Source organism: Perca fluviatilis, chromosome 13 (assembly GCF_010015445.1).
Source record: "Perca fluviatilis chromosome 13, GENO_Pfluv_1.0, whole genome shotgun sequence".
In the NCBI taxonomy this organism is placed as follows: Eukaryota; Metazoa; Chordata; class Actinopteri; order Perciformes; family Percidae; genus Perca; species Perca fluviatilis.
In genome coordinates this window covers 11,648,008-11,664,747 of record NC_053124.1, presented here as the reverse complement: position 1 = coordinate 11,664,747, position 16,740 = coordinate 11,648,008, and the positions used below count along the sequence as shown (strand labels likewise).

General features: G+C 41.9%; 1 protein-coding gene across 4 annotated transcripts in view; it reads left to right on the top strand.

Moving 5' to 3' along the window:
- Positions 1–4,686: 4,686 nt before the first annotated feature.
- The window catches only part of kiaa1522 (KIAA1522 ortholog), a 42,359-nt gene continuing 30,305 nt past the window's right edge, over positions 4,687–16,740 (top strand). For 2 of the 4 annotated variants that reach the window (XM_039819416.1, XM_039819413.1), the window contains exons 1-2: positions 4,687–5,434; positions 6,139–6,541. In XM_039819416.1, the coding sequence (XP_039675350.1) occupies positions 6,310–6,541 (232 nt within the window). In that variant the 5' untranslated portion in view covers positions 4,687–5,434; positions 6,139–6,309. Of the gene's footprint in view, positions 5,435–5,838; positions 5,857–6,138; positions 6,542–15,675; positions 16,179–16,740 lie in introns of those variants that run through there. The other 2 variants (XM_039819414.1, XM_039819415.1) reach the window with 2 other exon arrangements.

The following is a 16,740-nucleotide window of genomic DNA, read 5'->3' as shown; positions in this document are numbered from 1 at the left end:
ACAAATTACAATACAGTTAATACATAACTTAACAATTAGGTACCTAACAAACAATACATATGAGTACTCTAACCCAAGGGGGTGGGGGTAGGCCTAGCACTGCTGAAATTGTAGAGTACTACATAACCGAAACATTCATTTGACTATTACATAAGAATTTGAACACTCTAAATCAGGTTACAAGGATACTTATATTTCCTTAAAAGCTACAATTAAAGCCTTTGACCACCCACACAGGTGATTTCAGTTATTCTGGCTGATTAGACCTCTGCTCAGTGGGCCAGAGCTTAGATGGGAATAAATTAGGTCACAAATCCTTTCTACAAATAAGAATGATAAAGCGTTCATTTGTCCTGCCCTAACAGATGCAACAAAGCTAACAGGAGACTCCGTAAGATGTCAATCGTTCAGTCTATACACACCCACAGTCCTGGGAAGAGAGCTAATCAGCCAGATAAACTCACAACACCTGTGTGGGTGTTCAGGGCCTTTAACAAATCATGTGCACTGTGCAGTTATACACAGTATTATTTCTGTAGCCTCAAGGCAAACAGGCAAGGTGACAGTTATAGCATTTACCAATACATACTGTTCAATCATTAAATCGCATCCACTTTACAAATAACCGTTAAAGTAACAGCACATATGAAGAAAGTAGTAAACTCACTTTATCATGCACATTCATAGGTTTTTGTCTCTGAATCGTGCAGACAGAGGGCCCTTACATGCTGCTTCATGTTGCTGCCAGCCAGAACAAAGGAAATGGGTGGGACTTATAGAGTAGGGGATGATTAGGAGTGAGTGAAGTCAGGTGAGTATGGACCATGATTAGGAGTGAGTGAAGTCAGGTGAGTATGGACCATGATTAGGAGTGAGTGAAGTCAGGTGAGTATGGACCATGATTAGGAGTGAGTGAAGTCAGGTGAGTATGGACCATGATTAGGAGTGAGTGAAGTCAGGTGAGTATGGACCATGACCATGATTAGGAGTGATTGAAGTCAGGTGAGTATGGACCATGATTAGAATTGAATGGTAGTTGACCTGATTAGAGTAGTAATAGGTGAGTATGGACCATGATTAGGAGTGATTGAAGTCAGGTGAGTATGGACCATGATTAGGAATGAATGAAGTCAGGTGAGTATGGACCATGATTAGGAGTAATTGAAGTCAGGTGAGTATGGACCATGATTAGGAATGAATGAAGTCAGGTGAGTATGGACCATGATTAGGAGTGATTGAAGTCAGGTGAGTATGGACCATGATTAGGAATGAATGAAGTCAGGTGAGAATGGATGAGTCCATGCCATGAAAGTGGGCGGAGGGTCACTGAATAGTATGGCTCTATTCTACATGATGGTTTTTAGTCTAAACTATCGTGTAAATATTTTGTTGAAGCACCAATTGTCAACTCTACAATATCGTCCCAAGATTGATGTGTTTATTCAAAAATATTGTGATATTTGATTTTCTCCATCTCGCACAGCTCCATTCCCATTTGTACGATACACTTTTTGGGATTTTGGTAGTTTTCAACTATGTATTTTAACTGGATGAAGGATTTTAGTCATCGGACATCTGGACCTAAAGTTATGAGAAAACAGAAAGAAATAAACAAGCAGAGCAAACTGTGTCTGCTCTCTGCCGACGAGCTGAGCGATGTCTGAGAAACTGCTTTATTCAATGTTTCGACTGGTTTCAATCACCTGGTCGCTTGTTGGATCTTAAGTTATCAAAGAAACAAGCTGGGCTAACTAGCTCAAAGCACCATGCTTCACAGAGACGATAGCATGGATGTAGACTCAGTGTTGTTCAGTTTTAATCACTGGATCGGCCAGAAAAAGGGTCAAGACAATCACATGGGTATTTTATCTTTAATCTATCCTCAATTGAATTTCAAGAAAATATATTATATCATGACTAAAGCCAGACCGATATATCGGCGGGACGATATTAGGCATTTTCCAAACTATCGGTATCGGCATTTATAATGGCCGATAAATGAATATTTAAAAAATAAAATAAAAACGGACAAAACACCCTTCAACTATGTTATGAGTGTTGGCGTTGCATAGTTTGTCCACCAGAAGGCGCTCTACAGCGTCCCTGTTGGCTACACTCGTGTTTAACCCTTTAAGTTTCATAGCTTGAGTTTATATTTTTATACATTTTATTTATCGAAACTTGAAACTTGTTCCTCTATTTTAGGACTAATAAATAACTACAAATAACTGTTAGAGAAATCTGTTTATGTTTTGTTACGCATTTCTGGATTTAAAAAAATATATATCAGCCCATATATATTTTTCGGATTTTTAAATCACTGAATATTTGTTTCGATATCAGCCTTAAAAATCCTTTATCGGTCAGGATCAGTGACATACAAATAAAATGTAATTATTTTTGATATGATTTTATCCTACTTGTGAGACCATTGTGTTTAGTGTATTGTTTTGCTATATTGCTGTTTAAGCTTGTTTTGGGCTGTGGCACTGTGCACTCAGTATTTCACATACTGCCTTATTTTCTGCAAAATTTATCATCCATCATAACAAGGTCCTGTATGTCTCTGTAATTATGTGTTCGTGAATAAACAGAACTACTGCATGTCTGTGTTCTTCCACAGATGATATAGAATTAAGTTAGATGCAACTACACAGAGAAAGGCTGGATCCAAAATGTGTGCAGTAGTCCTATTGCTTATATATATATATATATAACTTATTCCAGAAATAACTTTCCATGACCATCTGTCTTCCAAACAAAAGTATTAGCATTTTCATGATAGATTCATTTTTTTTCTAGCAGGACTATGGCCTATGAAGGTTTTTGGGTGTGCATGTAAACATAGCCAGCAACAGTTGAGCTAGAAAAGTAGAGATGGAAGAGAAAAGAGACAGAGGTAAACAGAGTAGGGGAGGATTAGTGATACATTCCCCAGTAGGCTCAGAGTGTTCTGGCGGTTAATGATTTTGTACCTCTTACTGAAAATGTACAGACGCTCTGCAGCTCCCTCGCAGACATGCAGAGGGTGGCTGTTTTCGATGTATCACCACGGAAACGTTAAAACATTTCAAGCTGTTAAGCATGAGTGAACTACAGTATGACTCATTTTAACCCCTCCTAACACACCAGCGCACACACACACACAAACACACACACATCGTATGGATTCACCAAACACTCACACACACAGAAACCTCATCACATGGGGGAAAAGCAAATTAACCTTTAATGATTTTTAACAAAGGGAGTCTGCCGCATGATCTTAATTTGACACAATATTTATATATAAGAATCCAGCCTTGGCTGAAGATGATCCTTACAATTCTCCATAATGTTTGCTCATGAGATTCAGCAAGCGGCTGCCGACTGGCACTGAGAGTACTGTATGTGATCTACTTGATGAATGAAGGCCATTAAAGTTGCAGCATATGCGAACCATACTGACAGTGATATGCTTAGGTCGTGTGCCAGAATTAGCCCAGGAATCTCAACAGGCAGGTAATTTAGCTGCCTCATCACAGGAACTAAACAAAGACAGTGACCCACAGCTCACTGTTATTGGGTCAAGCACACCTTGTGAATCTGTTAGGCAATATTTGGTACATATTATATCACAAATATACAGACTCAGTCTAGATGCAAATAAAAATCTGAATGGAACATTATTTTCAACCCATCAGTAATCAATAGTAGATGGTGGCTTTAGCTCACAGGTTAGAAAAGCAAATCTTTGGACCAGCTAGAAAACTGATTTAAGTGTAAAGAAATCTTGTCTCCAGGTTCCCAGGTGCTTTGTAGGAGTTTTAATGCTTTTTATTGTAGCTAATGGAAGCTAAAACCAAGGAAAGGACAGGGCAGTATTATTATTATTATTATTATTATTATTATATTTGTACTTTGCATGGCTATGTATTACATCTTTAGAAACTTCTACTGGATCTCTGCTCTAATTAAGTTTACTGCTCTATTTTAGTCTCTAGTTAGGTTTTCTCCTGTGATGTAGGTTGTTTGTGTTGGTTACAGGGATATGAGAGGTGGCTGGGGGTTTTGTCAGTTCTTTGTGGTTTCTGAAAGAGGTTAATGGCAGTCATATGTCAGATCAGCTAGTACTCTTTTAAGTTCTGATTATATATCAAGACAAGAGAACATGCAGCAGGATAGCATACATGTTCAGTCTACTGTCCTTTGACAAAGATATTACAATACTACAAGGAGATACTGTGCTGTCCCATTAACATAGATTGTACCCTACGTTGAATGAAGGCTCTTGTTGCTAATTGACAAATTGTTTTGTAGACTGTAGTCACAGCCATGTCTCAGTTTGTTCTCATAAGACACCTCCTCCTCCAACTCCTGCTTCCCCTTCCTAACCCCAGTGGGTCTCCTCTGCATTCAAACCAGATGAGCCAGTCCCGTGACACTAACATATCCACTCCACCCACTTATGTTCTGACTAGTGTCTCCCCCCACCCACCCACACACATACAGTGATGTCAGCTTGTCTCATCCCCACCCCAGTGCAATTTGAAACTCACTTCCGAGTTCAGTGGTAGAGCTTGTATGTTGAGGTTGAGTACAGCTGGTCAAGACTTAAAGGTAACGTGTGTGTGTGTGTGTGTGTGTGTGTGTGTGTGTGTGTGTGTGTGTGTGTGTGTGTGTGTGTGTGTGTGTGTGTGTGTGTGTGTGTGTGTGTGTGGGTGTGGATGTGGGTGTGGGTATCAGGTTTCCACCTGTCTGCACAGTGACAGGAAAGAGCCACTCCCTCTTACCTGCAGAAACACTGCTGAACCTCTTCACCTTTGCCGGGCCACCTTTCCAACACTGTTTCCCAGGGAACTTTGTCATCTTATATATCCTTTTAAATATCATTTTGGAACTTCGAAGAGAAAAACATTACACTTGTCCTCTCTGTGAAAGCCAGGCTTTCTGTCTTGTGTTTTGGATCATAGAGTAATATATCTATCTGTGGACACACTGGTCCAAGGTGTGTGTTTTTCTTTCTGAGCTGCTATGATGCTTCGTGACCCAGGGGTTTCCCTCCTGAGGGAGACTGGGAGGACTGCACCTGATCCCTGGAAAGGAGGCTAGGAGAAAAGACAAAAAAGAAAAAGCCTACAGCAGGATAATGAACTACTAATGACTTATGCAGCTTAAGTGAAGGACTCAATACTGAAGCTAAGAGGCTAACTACGAGCTGTTTGGAACGGGAGGAGAAGCAACTAGTGCTGAAATGGTGGGGCTAACTCCCGACTGGGAGGAGAGGCTGGTTCTCATACAGAGGGAGGGACTCGGAGAGCATGGAGCTTCATTCACTCTGCTAAAATCACACACACACACACACACACACACACACACACACGCATGCTCCGCGAAGCTGTTCTCAGGCTGAGAGAAAAGAGGGGAGCGGAGGAGAGGACTGCGCGCTCTCTGAGTAAGTTGTATACAGTATTGTCCTGTCTGACCATTTTACAGCCAATATTTTGTATTGTTTGTTAGTGTGACACAGAGGAAGCAGATGAAGTGCATGTGTTCATCTGCGTTCTTTAAATGTGTTTTATGAAGTTAAAAGTATGCATTCTTGCAAGTAATTTTCCACTGCTAGTTTTATTGAATTGAACTTCTTTCTCTTCTCCAACTCACCCATATACACTTTTCTGCTGATGTGAACCACATGTCATGCACGCATGCACACACACACACACACACACACACACACACACACACACTCCCTGGGGCTTCTCTTCTACATACACAAAAATGAGAGAATAGAAAAAGGGGGAGTGGGGGCGGACGAGTGGAGGGAAAGTAGGACAATGTGGGAATGCTCTTGATACATTGTTAACAGTTAGGCTGGTATATTTTCCTGTTCTATCCTCTGATTTTATTTTCATTTCAATTGTTTCCATTTTATTTTTTTGATAACCCTATCTGAGTTTGACTTATTTCCCTTAATCTCCCTATTCTAAGGAAATCTGCTCTTCTTTTTCTTGCTGTCTCACATCACTGTGTCCTCCCTCTCTGGGTTTCATTTCTTATCCGATTTTTCAGTTTTTCCATCTCACCCTCTCTCTCTCTCTCTCTCTCTCTCTCTCTCTCTCTCTCTCTCTCATTCTGTTGATCTCAATGTTGTCCCAGGTGGTGACAGACAGGATAAACAGAGACGCTGAGTGAGGCCAAAGAGGGGCCGAGGGGTTCACCAAACCCTGGAGAGCAGGGAGGTTTCAGATCCTGTGACCTGTTCCCTATAGAAGACGCACTGATCCGGGTGGAGGTACCAGGCCTTAGCTCCCAGGACCAACCTCCAGGATGTCCCGGAGGCGGTCTACAGGAGACCTTGTGCCCAGGGACATCACTGAGATCTTAGCCCGGGAGGCGAGGGTTCAGCGTGGGCAGAAGAAGCAGGGTAGCTCCCTGGGGCAGGCCTTCAGCTGGTTAAAGGGGAGCCGGAGGAAGAAAAGCCTCAGCAATAGGCTGAACCAAACTGGTATTGGTGTAACGGACGCTAAACTGGGACTTCAGGATCATGAACCTGCAAAAGGTGAGTAGGTCAAGACTTTATTCTTAACCTTTTTTCATTTTAGGTTTATAGCTGGTGCTTTTATAGAGAATTACAATACATAAGACATATTTACCCACTACATCACTGAAAATGGCCCCATTAAAATTAAGTTGAAGAAAAAAAAATCCAGTAGAGGAGGCTTTGTGTTCTTTTTTTCAATTAAAAATTGAATTCACTCATTGTAGTTTATTCTGTATTTATGAACTGGAAAAAGCACATTTTATATGTGAACTAGTACAATTATCAATCTGTGATGTCACAAATACTGCGCTAATCAATATTTCTATTTTAAATCTACATTGTGTAATGTTTTGAGTTGATTCTTAGCAAAAAAAAAACTTTGTTCTTTCACAAATACGTGCTCATTCATGTGTAATTACTTCCACCAACTAATCAAAGTATTCTCGTACGCGCAGATTCTGCCATTCAGAATCATTCAGAATACATACGAGCAAGTCGCTCCAATGACGGCAGCCATGTAGCGCCTCCATCTTTAAAATACATTAGCCAAAGAGGGACATACCTCCGCCTTTTACACTCAGTGGCACCGTGACGAATGCCAGGGGGAGATTACTCACCAGGGAAGCGAAAAAGAGAATTAAAACAACAACGCGACAGGCAAAGCAACAAGACCAAAGTTAATATTGGAGTGGCTAGAACAGCTGCGTGTAAACGATGGAGAGAGCTTATTTCGGGTTCGGCCACCGTAGGAGAAGGGGCTAGAAAGTAATATTCAGTTGGTTGTCATATACAATTTCACGGCTAGATGGGAGAAATTCTTACACAACGTAGCTTTAACAATAGATCAAATGACATGTGTACCCACAGAGAATTATCACCCCACTCTGCAGTTTCTCCCAGCTCTACTGAGCGTTTTATCGTCTATCAGCTAACTGTTTGGGTTTTATGGCCTGCAACTTTTGGTTCACTGTCTCCGCTCTCATGAACCTCATTTTCAGCCACAGCAGGCAGCAAACAACTCTGATAAAACATTTAGCAGCTGAATGGTTATGTTGCCCCACGTCTGCTGGTAAATTAAAATGTAAAAGTATTAGCTATAATGTTTGCCATTAATGTATAAGGTCATAAACATGATGTCAGTGTTGTGTTTGCAGCTTGTTGTGCTATCCCAACAAAGCCCAAAAAAAATCAACGATTGCAGGTTTAGGAGAAAACCACTTAAGATTTGAAAGAAACTTTTTTCAAACCAGGAAATGTATTTTGTTCATCAGTAAAATTGACTCGATGCACTGTCTCTAGTGCGTCGAGGTCTCTGTCAGGATGGATATTCCGTGTCACGGTTCAGTTTAGGTGCGGATCAGAGTTTTTAAGCCACGGTTTGCTTGTTTGGCAACTCTACTGTATAATTCTCTCCTGTTTTGTCACGATGCCACGATCACAGACGGTGTGGTCATGATGACATTTCGGAGAAATGTGTTGACTTTTGGATTAAGACGGAAAAGGTTATAGGGACTTTGTTATCGTCAGGACATCAGTCTGCACATACACACGTAGACTGACACAGGGGCTAATCCCCCTTTCTGTTTACTGATGCGTTTGCTTGGTCGGCAGCACAGAGATTACCCACAGTCCCCATTTCCTGTTTTTGTTCAACTTCCAAAGCGATCCCTTTCTCTTCTGTCATTGTGTGTGTGTGTGTGTTACTGTAGTTACTATCCAACAACACTTGGAAATCCAGATTCACAGTCTTTCAGACCTTGTTTGGTCTTTTGTGGTTTTTGTGCTCGTTCCGCCTAAAAAGAACTTCCATGATCCCATATTGTGCCTTACATTGTGGTTTTTTAAGGTCCATGGAGAACCATGAATACTGGAAGGGTAACAGACAGTGACTCCATTTGAAACCAAAGATTAACTAGTAGTAGGGCTAATAATTCCCCAGCAGAGGATGTGGCCAAAGGCTGATGGTAAGAATCTGTGGGAACCATATTTCTTTGGCATTTTGTCTCAGTGATTTTCTGATTATAAGACTCAAGAGGACCACTGTCAAACACGTCCAAGAAACAGATCGCAGACAAGGGTCCAACTGTAAGACGCTTTAACTATTAGTTAGAAAGTTTTATTTAGGAGAGAAAATCGGTGACATCAGAAAAGCAAAAAGTGGGAGTTGTTTTGTGTTAATTCCTGCAATATTCCAAAATGCGGCTGTGAATCATTGCCGTCAACATACACAGGTGGTCTGTAGCCGTTTGACAGAAAGACCTGTTCCTTCTTTCACCAGCAAGAACAGCTGGTACATTCTGTCTCACCTATGTGTGTGAACAAATGGTTAGGTTTGCATTGTCTTGTTTTCTTTGGCACTTTATCTCCTACAGAGAGAGTGTGAGGGAAGCCTGTCTTCCCACCAGTAAATAATTGGTGCATTGCATCTTTATTATTTCCCAGAAACCGCTGGGTGACTTTACCAGCCTGATAAGAGAAAGCATAAAACTCTTCAAACTAAGACAACTGTCACATAGACACAGATACTCACACACATCATCATAGGCCACTTGGTCTATTCACTATTGATATACTACTATACTTGTAATCCATAAGTTTTATTAGGTAATTTTGACATTAACCAAGCAACTGGATTCACTTACTAATACAAGTTTCTATTTGACGCAAGCTGTTTAAGCAGTGACCAGTTCTGTCCTATCTTAATACCAGTGTCATTGTCCAACTCGTTTCAGCTGCTGTTGACTCTTTCAACAAAATCTCCTGAACCGGTGACTGCATTTAGAAACTAGAAGGGCACTCGGAGAGCGCAGATCTCCTCCAAGGCCATTCCTTATCTCGCAATGTTAACGAAAGTGCAAAATAGTTTGTGTATCCGCCCCCTGATTTGGATCCGCTCTAAAATTCAATGAGTTCTTCCTTGGCCAATGCTACACCCTTCCACCAAGTTTCAAAAAAAAAAAACAAAATGAATTGCCTTTGCTCAAAATGATAACAGATCTTAATCGCAGTTATGCAATCTCTACACCAGTGATGCAAATTGATAATGCTTCCTAAGTGAATAACATAAGAAATATAGGAAAACATAGGGAACAACTTTAGACGATGTTTGTTCTTGTGTATAGACATTTGACGTGATGGTTCAAATGACAACAGAACACAGTGACTTCTCCCCAAAAAAGAGATACACTGACTCTATCCTGCTCTGGTGCGCCTTCTTGTTTCTGTTGCAATGACATGTAACTCTTACTACAGTATAATATGTTGGTATTTGGTCTTTGTTGGTGGGTTTACATTGGCTGTGTCATCCCTGCATGACTGACTCAGATCTGCTCATCTGTGATCCAGAGCTCTGCAGTCCAGTGCTGACAGAGATTTTTCTCCTATAAAATAAAAAAAAAACACTCTTTCATGTGCTGAATTCCTGAGAGCCGTGCATCAGGGCGGTTTGTGTGTGTGTGTGTGTGTGGGTGTGGGTGTGGGTGTGGGTGTGGGTGTGTGTGTGTGTCACTGTCAAGGTCTGTTAGCGTGCATGTGTTTGTGCGTGGTAGCCTGGATGCCAGATTGGACCTAGAGTTATGCGATGGAGAGGAGAGATTACAACAAATCACAAAGCCCCATTCAGCCTTGAGAGGACTCTTAGGGAACACTCTCTCAATGCTTTTTTAATTAGAGCAACTTCTCAGCGCACACACACACACACACACACACACACACACACACACCTATTTCTCTTTCGCTCCGAATTTTCAGTGTCTTTGCCTATTCATTACTGCATATTACTGTTTTTGATTTGCTTCTCAGATTGCTTAATGCCCTCTATTCAGCACTGCTGTGGGTGTGTTGGTCTTCACTGCTTATTATTGTGTAGTCAGCGTGTTTAAAGTTGTGTGTGGACACCTACAGTGCCGAGTGAGGGTGTGTGACCGAGTGCTACCCTGTATCAGAGGTTATCTGTTTGTGTGTCAGCAGCATATTGCTGGGCTTAGGGCGGCGCCAACCCAGCACCAACACTCATTACATCACCTCCACACACACACACACACACACACACACACACACACACACACACGGCGTATACAGCTCCCACAACTACCTGCTTTGTCCAGCACAGCCCGTCTTCGGCTGCTGGCTGTTAGAGCGCTGATGTCATTTTGTATAGTCTCTGGGATTCCACGTGTGTGTCTGAGTGTAAAGCCCTGTGTGTGTGTGTACGTGTGAGAATACTTTATTGTGTCACAAATGCAGGCCTGGTATATCTGTTAGTAATGGATCCCATTCTTTGCTTGATTTTCTCTATCTGCATGGGTCTGTGTGTGTGTGTGTGTGTGTGTGTGTGTGTGTGTGGATGCCACATCACAAAACACAGTCAGGGTGTGTAGATTCACAAACTATAATGCAGATTACAGACCTAGCACAGTAATTGAAGAGCAAACATCTCATTACATAGAGAACATTGTATATAGCCTTAGCTCTATTACAGGCCCCAGCTCAGGGCTACTTTAACACAGTTTGACAGGATGAAGGCAGCAAGTGGAGGGCAAAGAAAGGCATGTGGCCGAAAGGGAGGACTGTGAAAGTTTAATGCAACCACACAATGTTCCCTGCAAACATAATTCACCACTCTTTCTCTCTCTCTCTCACACACACACACACACATACACAAACACTTTGATGAGCGAGGTAATTTTACCTGAGTAAGCAGATACCTCCAACCCTCATTCATCACCGTAGACCTAAAGCCACGCCGGTGAGGTAAACGTCTCCCAGGCAACGGCATTGAGAGGCAGTATACGGTGTGGCAGGCAACAACACTGTGTGGCAACAATAGGGTCCATGTCAGAGTGAAACATGAGTCGTCTTTCAGGTTGTGTTTAATGTGAGGATATACAGTAGAGTAGCATGCAGAGATGTGCTGCAGCAGAGAGGGAGAATGAAGAGCGGGTGGAGATAACATAGAGTAGAAAGCATGGGAAGGCATGATAAGTATTGAGGTCACACAACCCTATGTTTATCAGATTTAATTTCAAGCAGACCAAAGCACATTTTTAAATATATTTTCACCATATTTCTTGAGAAAATCATACACACATACTTCTTATGAAAACCCTTGCAGATAGCACATAGATAAACTCACACGTACATAGGAAGGGGTCACTAAAAACTACCTGTAATCAACATCCAAAGCTGTTTTCCAGAGGTATTGTTTATGGAATAAGAGCTAACGAGTGTGTTATGGGACATGGAGTGTGTTGGATGTGGCAGTGAAGCAGCTGGAAGACATCAGTGTGGGACTGGGGGAGTGGGAGTCTGTATACACAGGGATATAAAACTGATTTACCCTTAAGACTCTGTGTGTGGCTCCTGTTGTGTAACTTGTTCAAATAGATACACCTGTTGAACGCTGTTTACCTGATCCAACTGCGCGTTCTCTTTCTGATTATTTGTTTTAATGCGATGAGAAGAATAGACCAGAAGATGACAAAGTCTTAATAAAAATGACATTCGGGAACATATGTGGTATGTTCTGATGGCTTGGGCTGAGTAAAACATCTTGGAACACTGACCACTGTCACTTTATCTTATCTCTAAAATGTTTGTTTCTGGTTTTAGCTGCAGTGCCACAATGATTTATCATCTGCCTGGCCTCTTGTGGCCTCGCAAGCATTAAGCCACATATTTGTACTTAGCATGCTGCAGATTCTCTACAAGAACTGTTCAGTCATTTTAGTCTAAGTTTGAAAGTAACAGTAGCAGCAGTAATTTAGACCTGCAGATGTACACGTCAATGTCATCTCCTACAGACAAAGAAAGAAGAAATGATTTTAATTTGCTTCACCCGCAGACAATCAGTGTTATAGAGGTTTTACATTTACTGTAATGCCTGTATCCCCTGTTGGTGAATGGGGTTATGGGAGGATCTAAAGCTCTTCGACCATCCGACAAGCACTTCTAATGAAGTATCGTGCCAAATTGTAAGGAGAAAAGATTTTCATGAGAACTTAGTAACAGCAGCTACAACAAAGGAAAACACTTTCACAGGTTAGATTTAAAAAAAAAAAACTGATGGTTCATGTCTGTAGCTGTTGCTCTTGCAGGTCTGTAGCTCTGCAATTGATTTGCTGTGTGCCCTTAGGGTTTACATTGTAACTGCAGTGTCTTGCCACAAGATGGAAGTGATGGGCGGATGTTGGCACATTCAAGCAATGTGGAAATTAAGCTGAAAAGAATTGTACTTAGGAGAATATATGACATAAATGCCACATAAGTCAATTTATAATGACTGCCAGTATTTTATGTTGCAACTTTAAAAAACAAAACAAATTTAGGCCACTAGCCTCAGACCTCCCTGGTCTAGGATACACACACAACAATAAAAGTACACACAGGAACATTTAGAAAGGTAGAGGCCCTGGTCACCCTGACAACCACTTTCCCTGACGACTATTCCCTGACAACAGCATTCCTCCACATAAATGGCTTTTAATTTACGCGTGTGTATGTGCGCACACACACACACACACACATACACATAGCCTGACTCGATATGCTCTCCTTTGAGTTCCCTGCAGCTGTCAAATCCTAAAATCTGTCTTGACAGTGACACACACTTTGATCACACTCATATTTAAATGTATCTAGGGCATGTTTGGCACGTTGTATTTGCAGCTCGTAGTTGAAGGCTGGGTACAGAGCATGTAACACACACACAGAGACACACACTAAGTGCACTCTCATAGCTCTATGACAGTTGAGATAGTGAGCTCGGAGTTCTCTGCCAGCACAAATGTACTGGGTGTGGTTTTGGTGGGGCTGCATTAGGAGGCAACATCTCTCTCTGTGAGTGTTTTATTGCAGATCATTTTACACTCAATGTAAATGCAATGGGAAGCTTGAGTGATATCATACGCTCATAGCATTCTTAATCATGTTTGGAAATTCACCGTAACTCCTCCTGCCCTTTAGACACCAAATTGATTCCTGTTCTAGAAAATGGAACAGGTCAGTGTTCAGTGGTCCAGCTCATCTCCCCTTCCTCACGGCTACCCCACCAGTCAGTAAATCTGCCATCTTCCAGCAGTTCTCTACACACCAGACAGGTGGGGGATGGATGGATGGATGGATGGGAAGAAACATGATCAGGGTGACCGTGATGAGGAGTGTGTGGTTTCACTTTCTTGCTCTTCATCATCACACTCCCTCCCTCTTCCTCCATTTTGTTCCCACAAGGGATCTCATTTTCACGTGATATGAGCATCGTGCTACATGCTGATGGTGTTAATGGTTGTTCTCTTCTTCCATCTGTCTCTCTCTGACATTGTTCTGGATGACTGCTATCGATCCGCAGGCTCTGGGAGCGGTGTCACCGGAATCTAGTGACGCCAAAGGTCATGACATCATCATTGTGGGTAGGGTTGGGTACCGAAACGCGGTGCTAATACGGCACTGGTGCCCAAACGACCGGTATCTATCGGACCAAATTGCAACGCAGATTTCAGTGCTTCATTTCGGTGCCAATTAAATGCCTATTGCGCTGCTCTCTGATGCTCCGAAACAGACGTTAGAGGCAACAGAAGCATCGCTGCACGTTGACGCTAGTTAACACTTCACTTGACAGCAGCTAACGTTAGCCTACCGTTAGCTCGCAGCTGGATTAAACACAGTTAAAATGCTGACAGCTAAACGTTGTAAAGTGTGACTGTATTTCACTGGAGAGGATTCCAACAGCGGGACGTTAAGCAGCGTGCAGCCGCCGTTGTCGGAAAAACAACACAGACGGTGCGTTCACTTGAAACTTAGTAAGCCTCGTGGTGCATTCAAAGTTATTGTAAAATACCCTATTCCCTATTACCCTATTTTTTTTTTTTTTAAGTATCGGTTCAGGCACCGTTTAGGCACCGACACCGTTTTAAAAGTAGCGTTTTAGCACCGGTATCGAAAAAAAAAAAAACGATACCCAACCCTAATTGTGGGACATACCTTGCCAAGTCATCATGGAATTCAGGGACTGTTCAACACTGTTATAAATAGGGGTGTGCAAACAAATCGATTCACATTTGAATCGTGATTCAAGCTCCACCGATTCAAAATCGATTCATAGAATTCAAAAAATCGACCTGCAATCACATGGGAAAAGTAACTACATTTACATTACACTGTGAATCGTTTTTTTGAATCGAGAATGGTTTTTGAATCGAAAATCGATTTTGAATCGAATCTTGAGCCTGAAAATCGATTGTGACATTTTCTGAATCGTGCACCCCTAGTTATAAATATTTTCCCTTTAAAGATAGAGGGAAATGGTAGCAGGCAGAGGGAAACAGAGCATAAGGAATGAGGAAGATGATGACTTACCGTAAAAGAATTTAGGTAACGTTGCTTTCCTGGAATCCCGCATCATCCCCGTTTCTGAAACTCACCCATCTGGCTCAGCATCTGTATTTCCTCCTAAGCATAGCAGGAATGTTCTCATCTCAAAACAAGCTTTGATCTGACTGACTGGCGTATATATGATGCTCTTTATGTGTGTGATGTGAGGAATTTCAAAAGGTGCCAGACAAGATAGCTGAACCTGTGAAGATCACTTGAATTATTGAGCATCCCTCTGCTGTTTTTAGTTCACACTCTTGCCTTTATCTCAGTATTTATTCCCTATTTTTGTTACTCATTCCTACATAAACACCACTGATATATACTGATCTGTTCCCATCAGCAGCTGTGTGTGTGTGTGTGTGTGTGTGTGTGTGTGTGTGTGTGTGTGTGTGTGTGTGTGTGTGTGTGTGTGTGAGAGAGAGAGAGTGTTGTAAAGGACTCTGTGTTTTCTCCATCAGCACGTTGTGTTGACAGGATCTGTCAGCTGTGCTTATAATGGTTTAAAATAAAGACGAAGTGATCACTGCTTGCTAAAAGAGGAAATTAGGGGAGACTGAAGTGAGGGGGGACATTAACCACGAGAGAAAGGTGTGTGAATCATTTGATGATTTGTATTATGTGTGTGTATTTGTGTTTATGTTTTCACCCCTATCCAACACTGAAAATGCTCAGCTGTGTGAATGCTTAGCTCGGGAGCTCAGCGATCACAGAGGCAGAGAGTGGGAGGGGCACACACACACACACACACACAATCACACACACAATCACACACACTTGGTAGTGAGCAGTACTGGATGCTGCCGCTGCTTCAGCAGCTGGATGTACGGTACTGGAAGTGTGTCAGCTCGAAGAATAGGACTGATTTGAGTGTGTTTGTGTTGTATTTTTGCATGCTGGATCTGTGTGTGTGTGTGTGTGTATGTGTGAGATAGCATGGTGTCAGTGGATCTTAAGCACACATTCACTATGCCGTGGTATGTATGTGTGTCAGCAGGAATTATTTGACCAAAGGGAATCAGGAGTGCGTTATTGAGTGTTTTCATGCTGGAGAGCGAGGGACTGTTCGAAGGTCTTTAGAGAAGGAATACAGATGTAATGTCACAGGACAACAAGATGATAAAGGTCCTTTAGGGGCTTCAGGACTGCCCCAAAATGGGGAACAGTGTCCAGAGGAAGAAGAAGGTTCAGACGGAGAAAAACTTTTCTGCACCTCCATCGCCGATCCCCAACCGGGAAAAACCTAAAGGTCTCTGGCTGTTTGGACATCGAGACAATCTGAAAACAGGTAAGAGCAATGCGGGATGTCTGGAGTGGATAGATCAGTCGTCATAAGTATTCAGTGACAATCTTGTTCTTGAAGACTTACTGTTGGAAAAGTAGCACATTATTCGGATTTGTAAAATGGGACTTGTTTTGAATGTGACCACTTGAGATACTTATGTAGTTGGCTGTGTATGTCTGTGGGTGTGTGGTCATGTGCATGTGAATTAGTTCAAATTGTAAGCTTTTTAGATGCAGAGTGACTTTACCTTAGTCAGCTTTAAGGCTTCCTGCTTATTGCACAAGTGTGCAGAAGAGGATGTGTGTGTTTTTTTTCTCTTTTGGTTCCGTTGATTTGTTTTTCCTCGTAGTAACAGTGGATTTTAATTGAAGACAGACTCTGAATTTGCCTTTTTGTTTGCAGCTGTTTTTCCCCAAACCTCCATGCACCTTAATGCCACAGTCAATGTGTGTGTGTGTGTATGTGATCCTGTGCCTCAGAGTAGGTATTATTTTATGATTCTGTGAGTTGTTATTGCCAAACCAGTATATACCTGCAGTGGAAAACAGAGCTTAGCCTGTCCTAC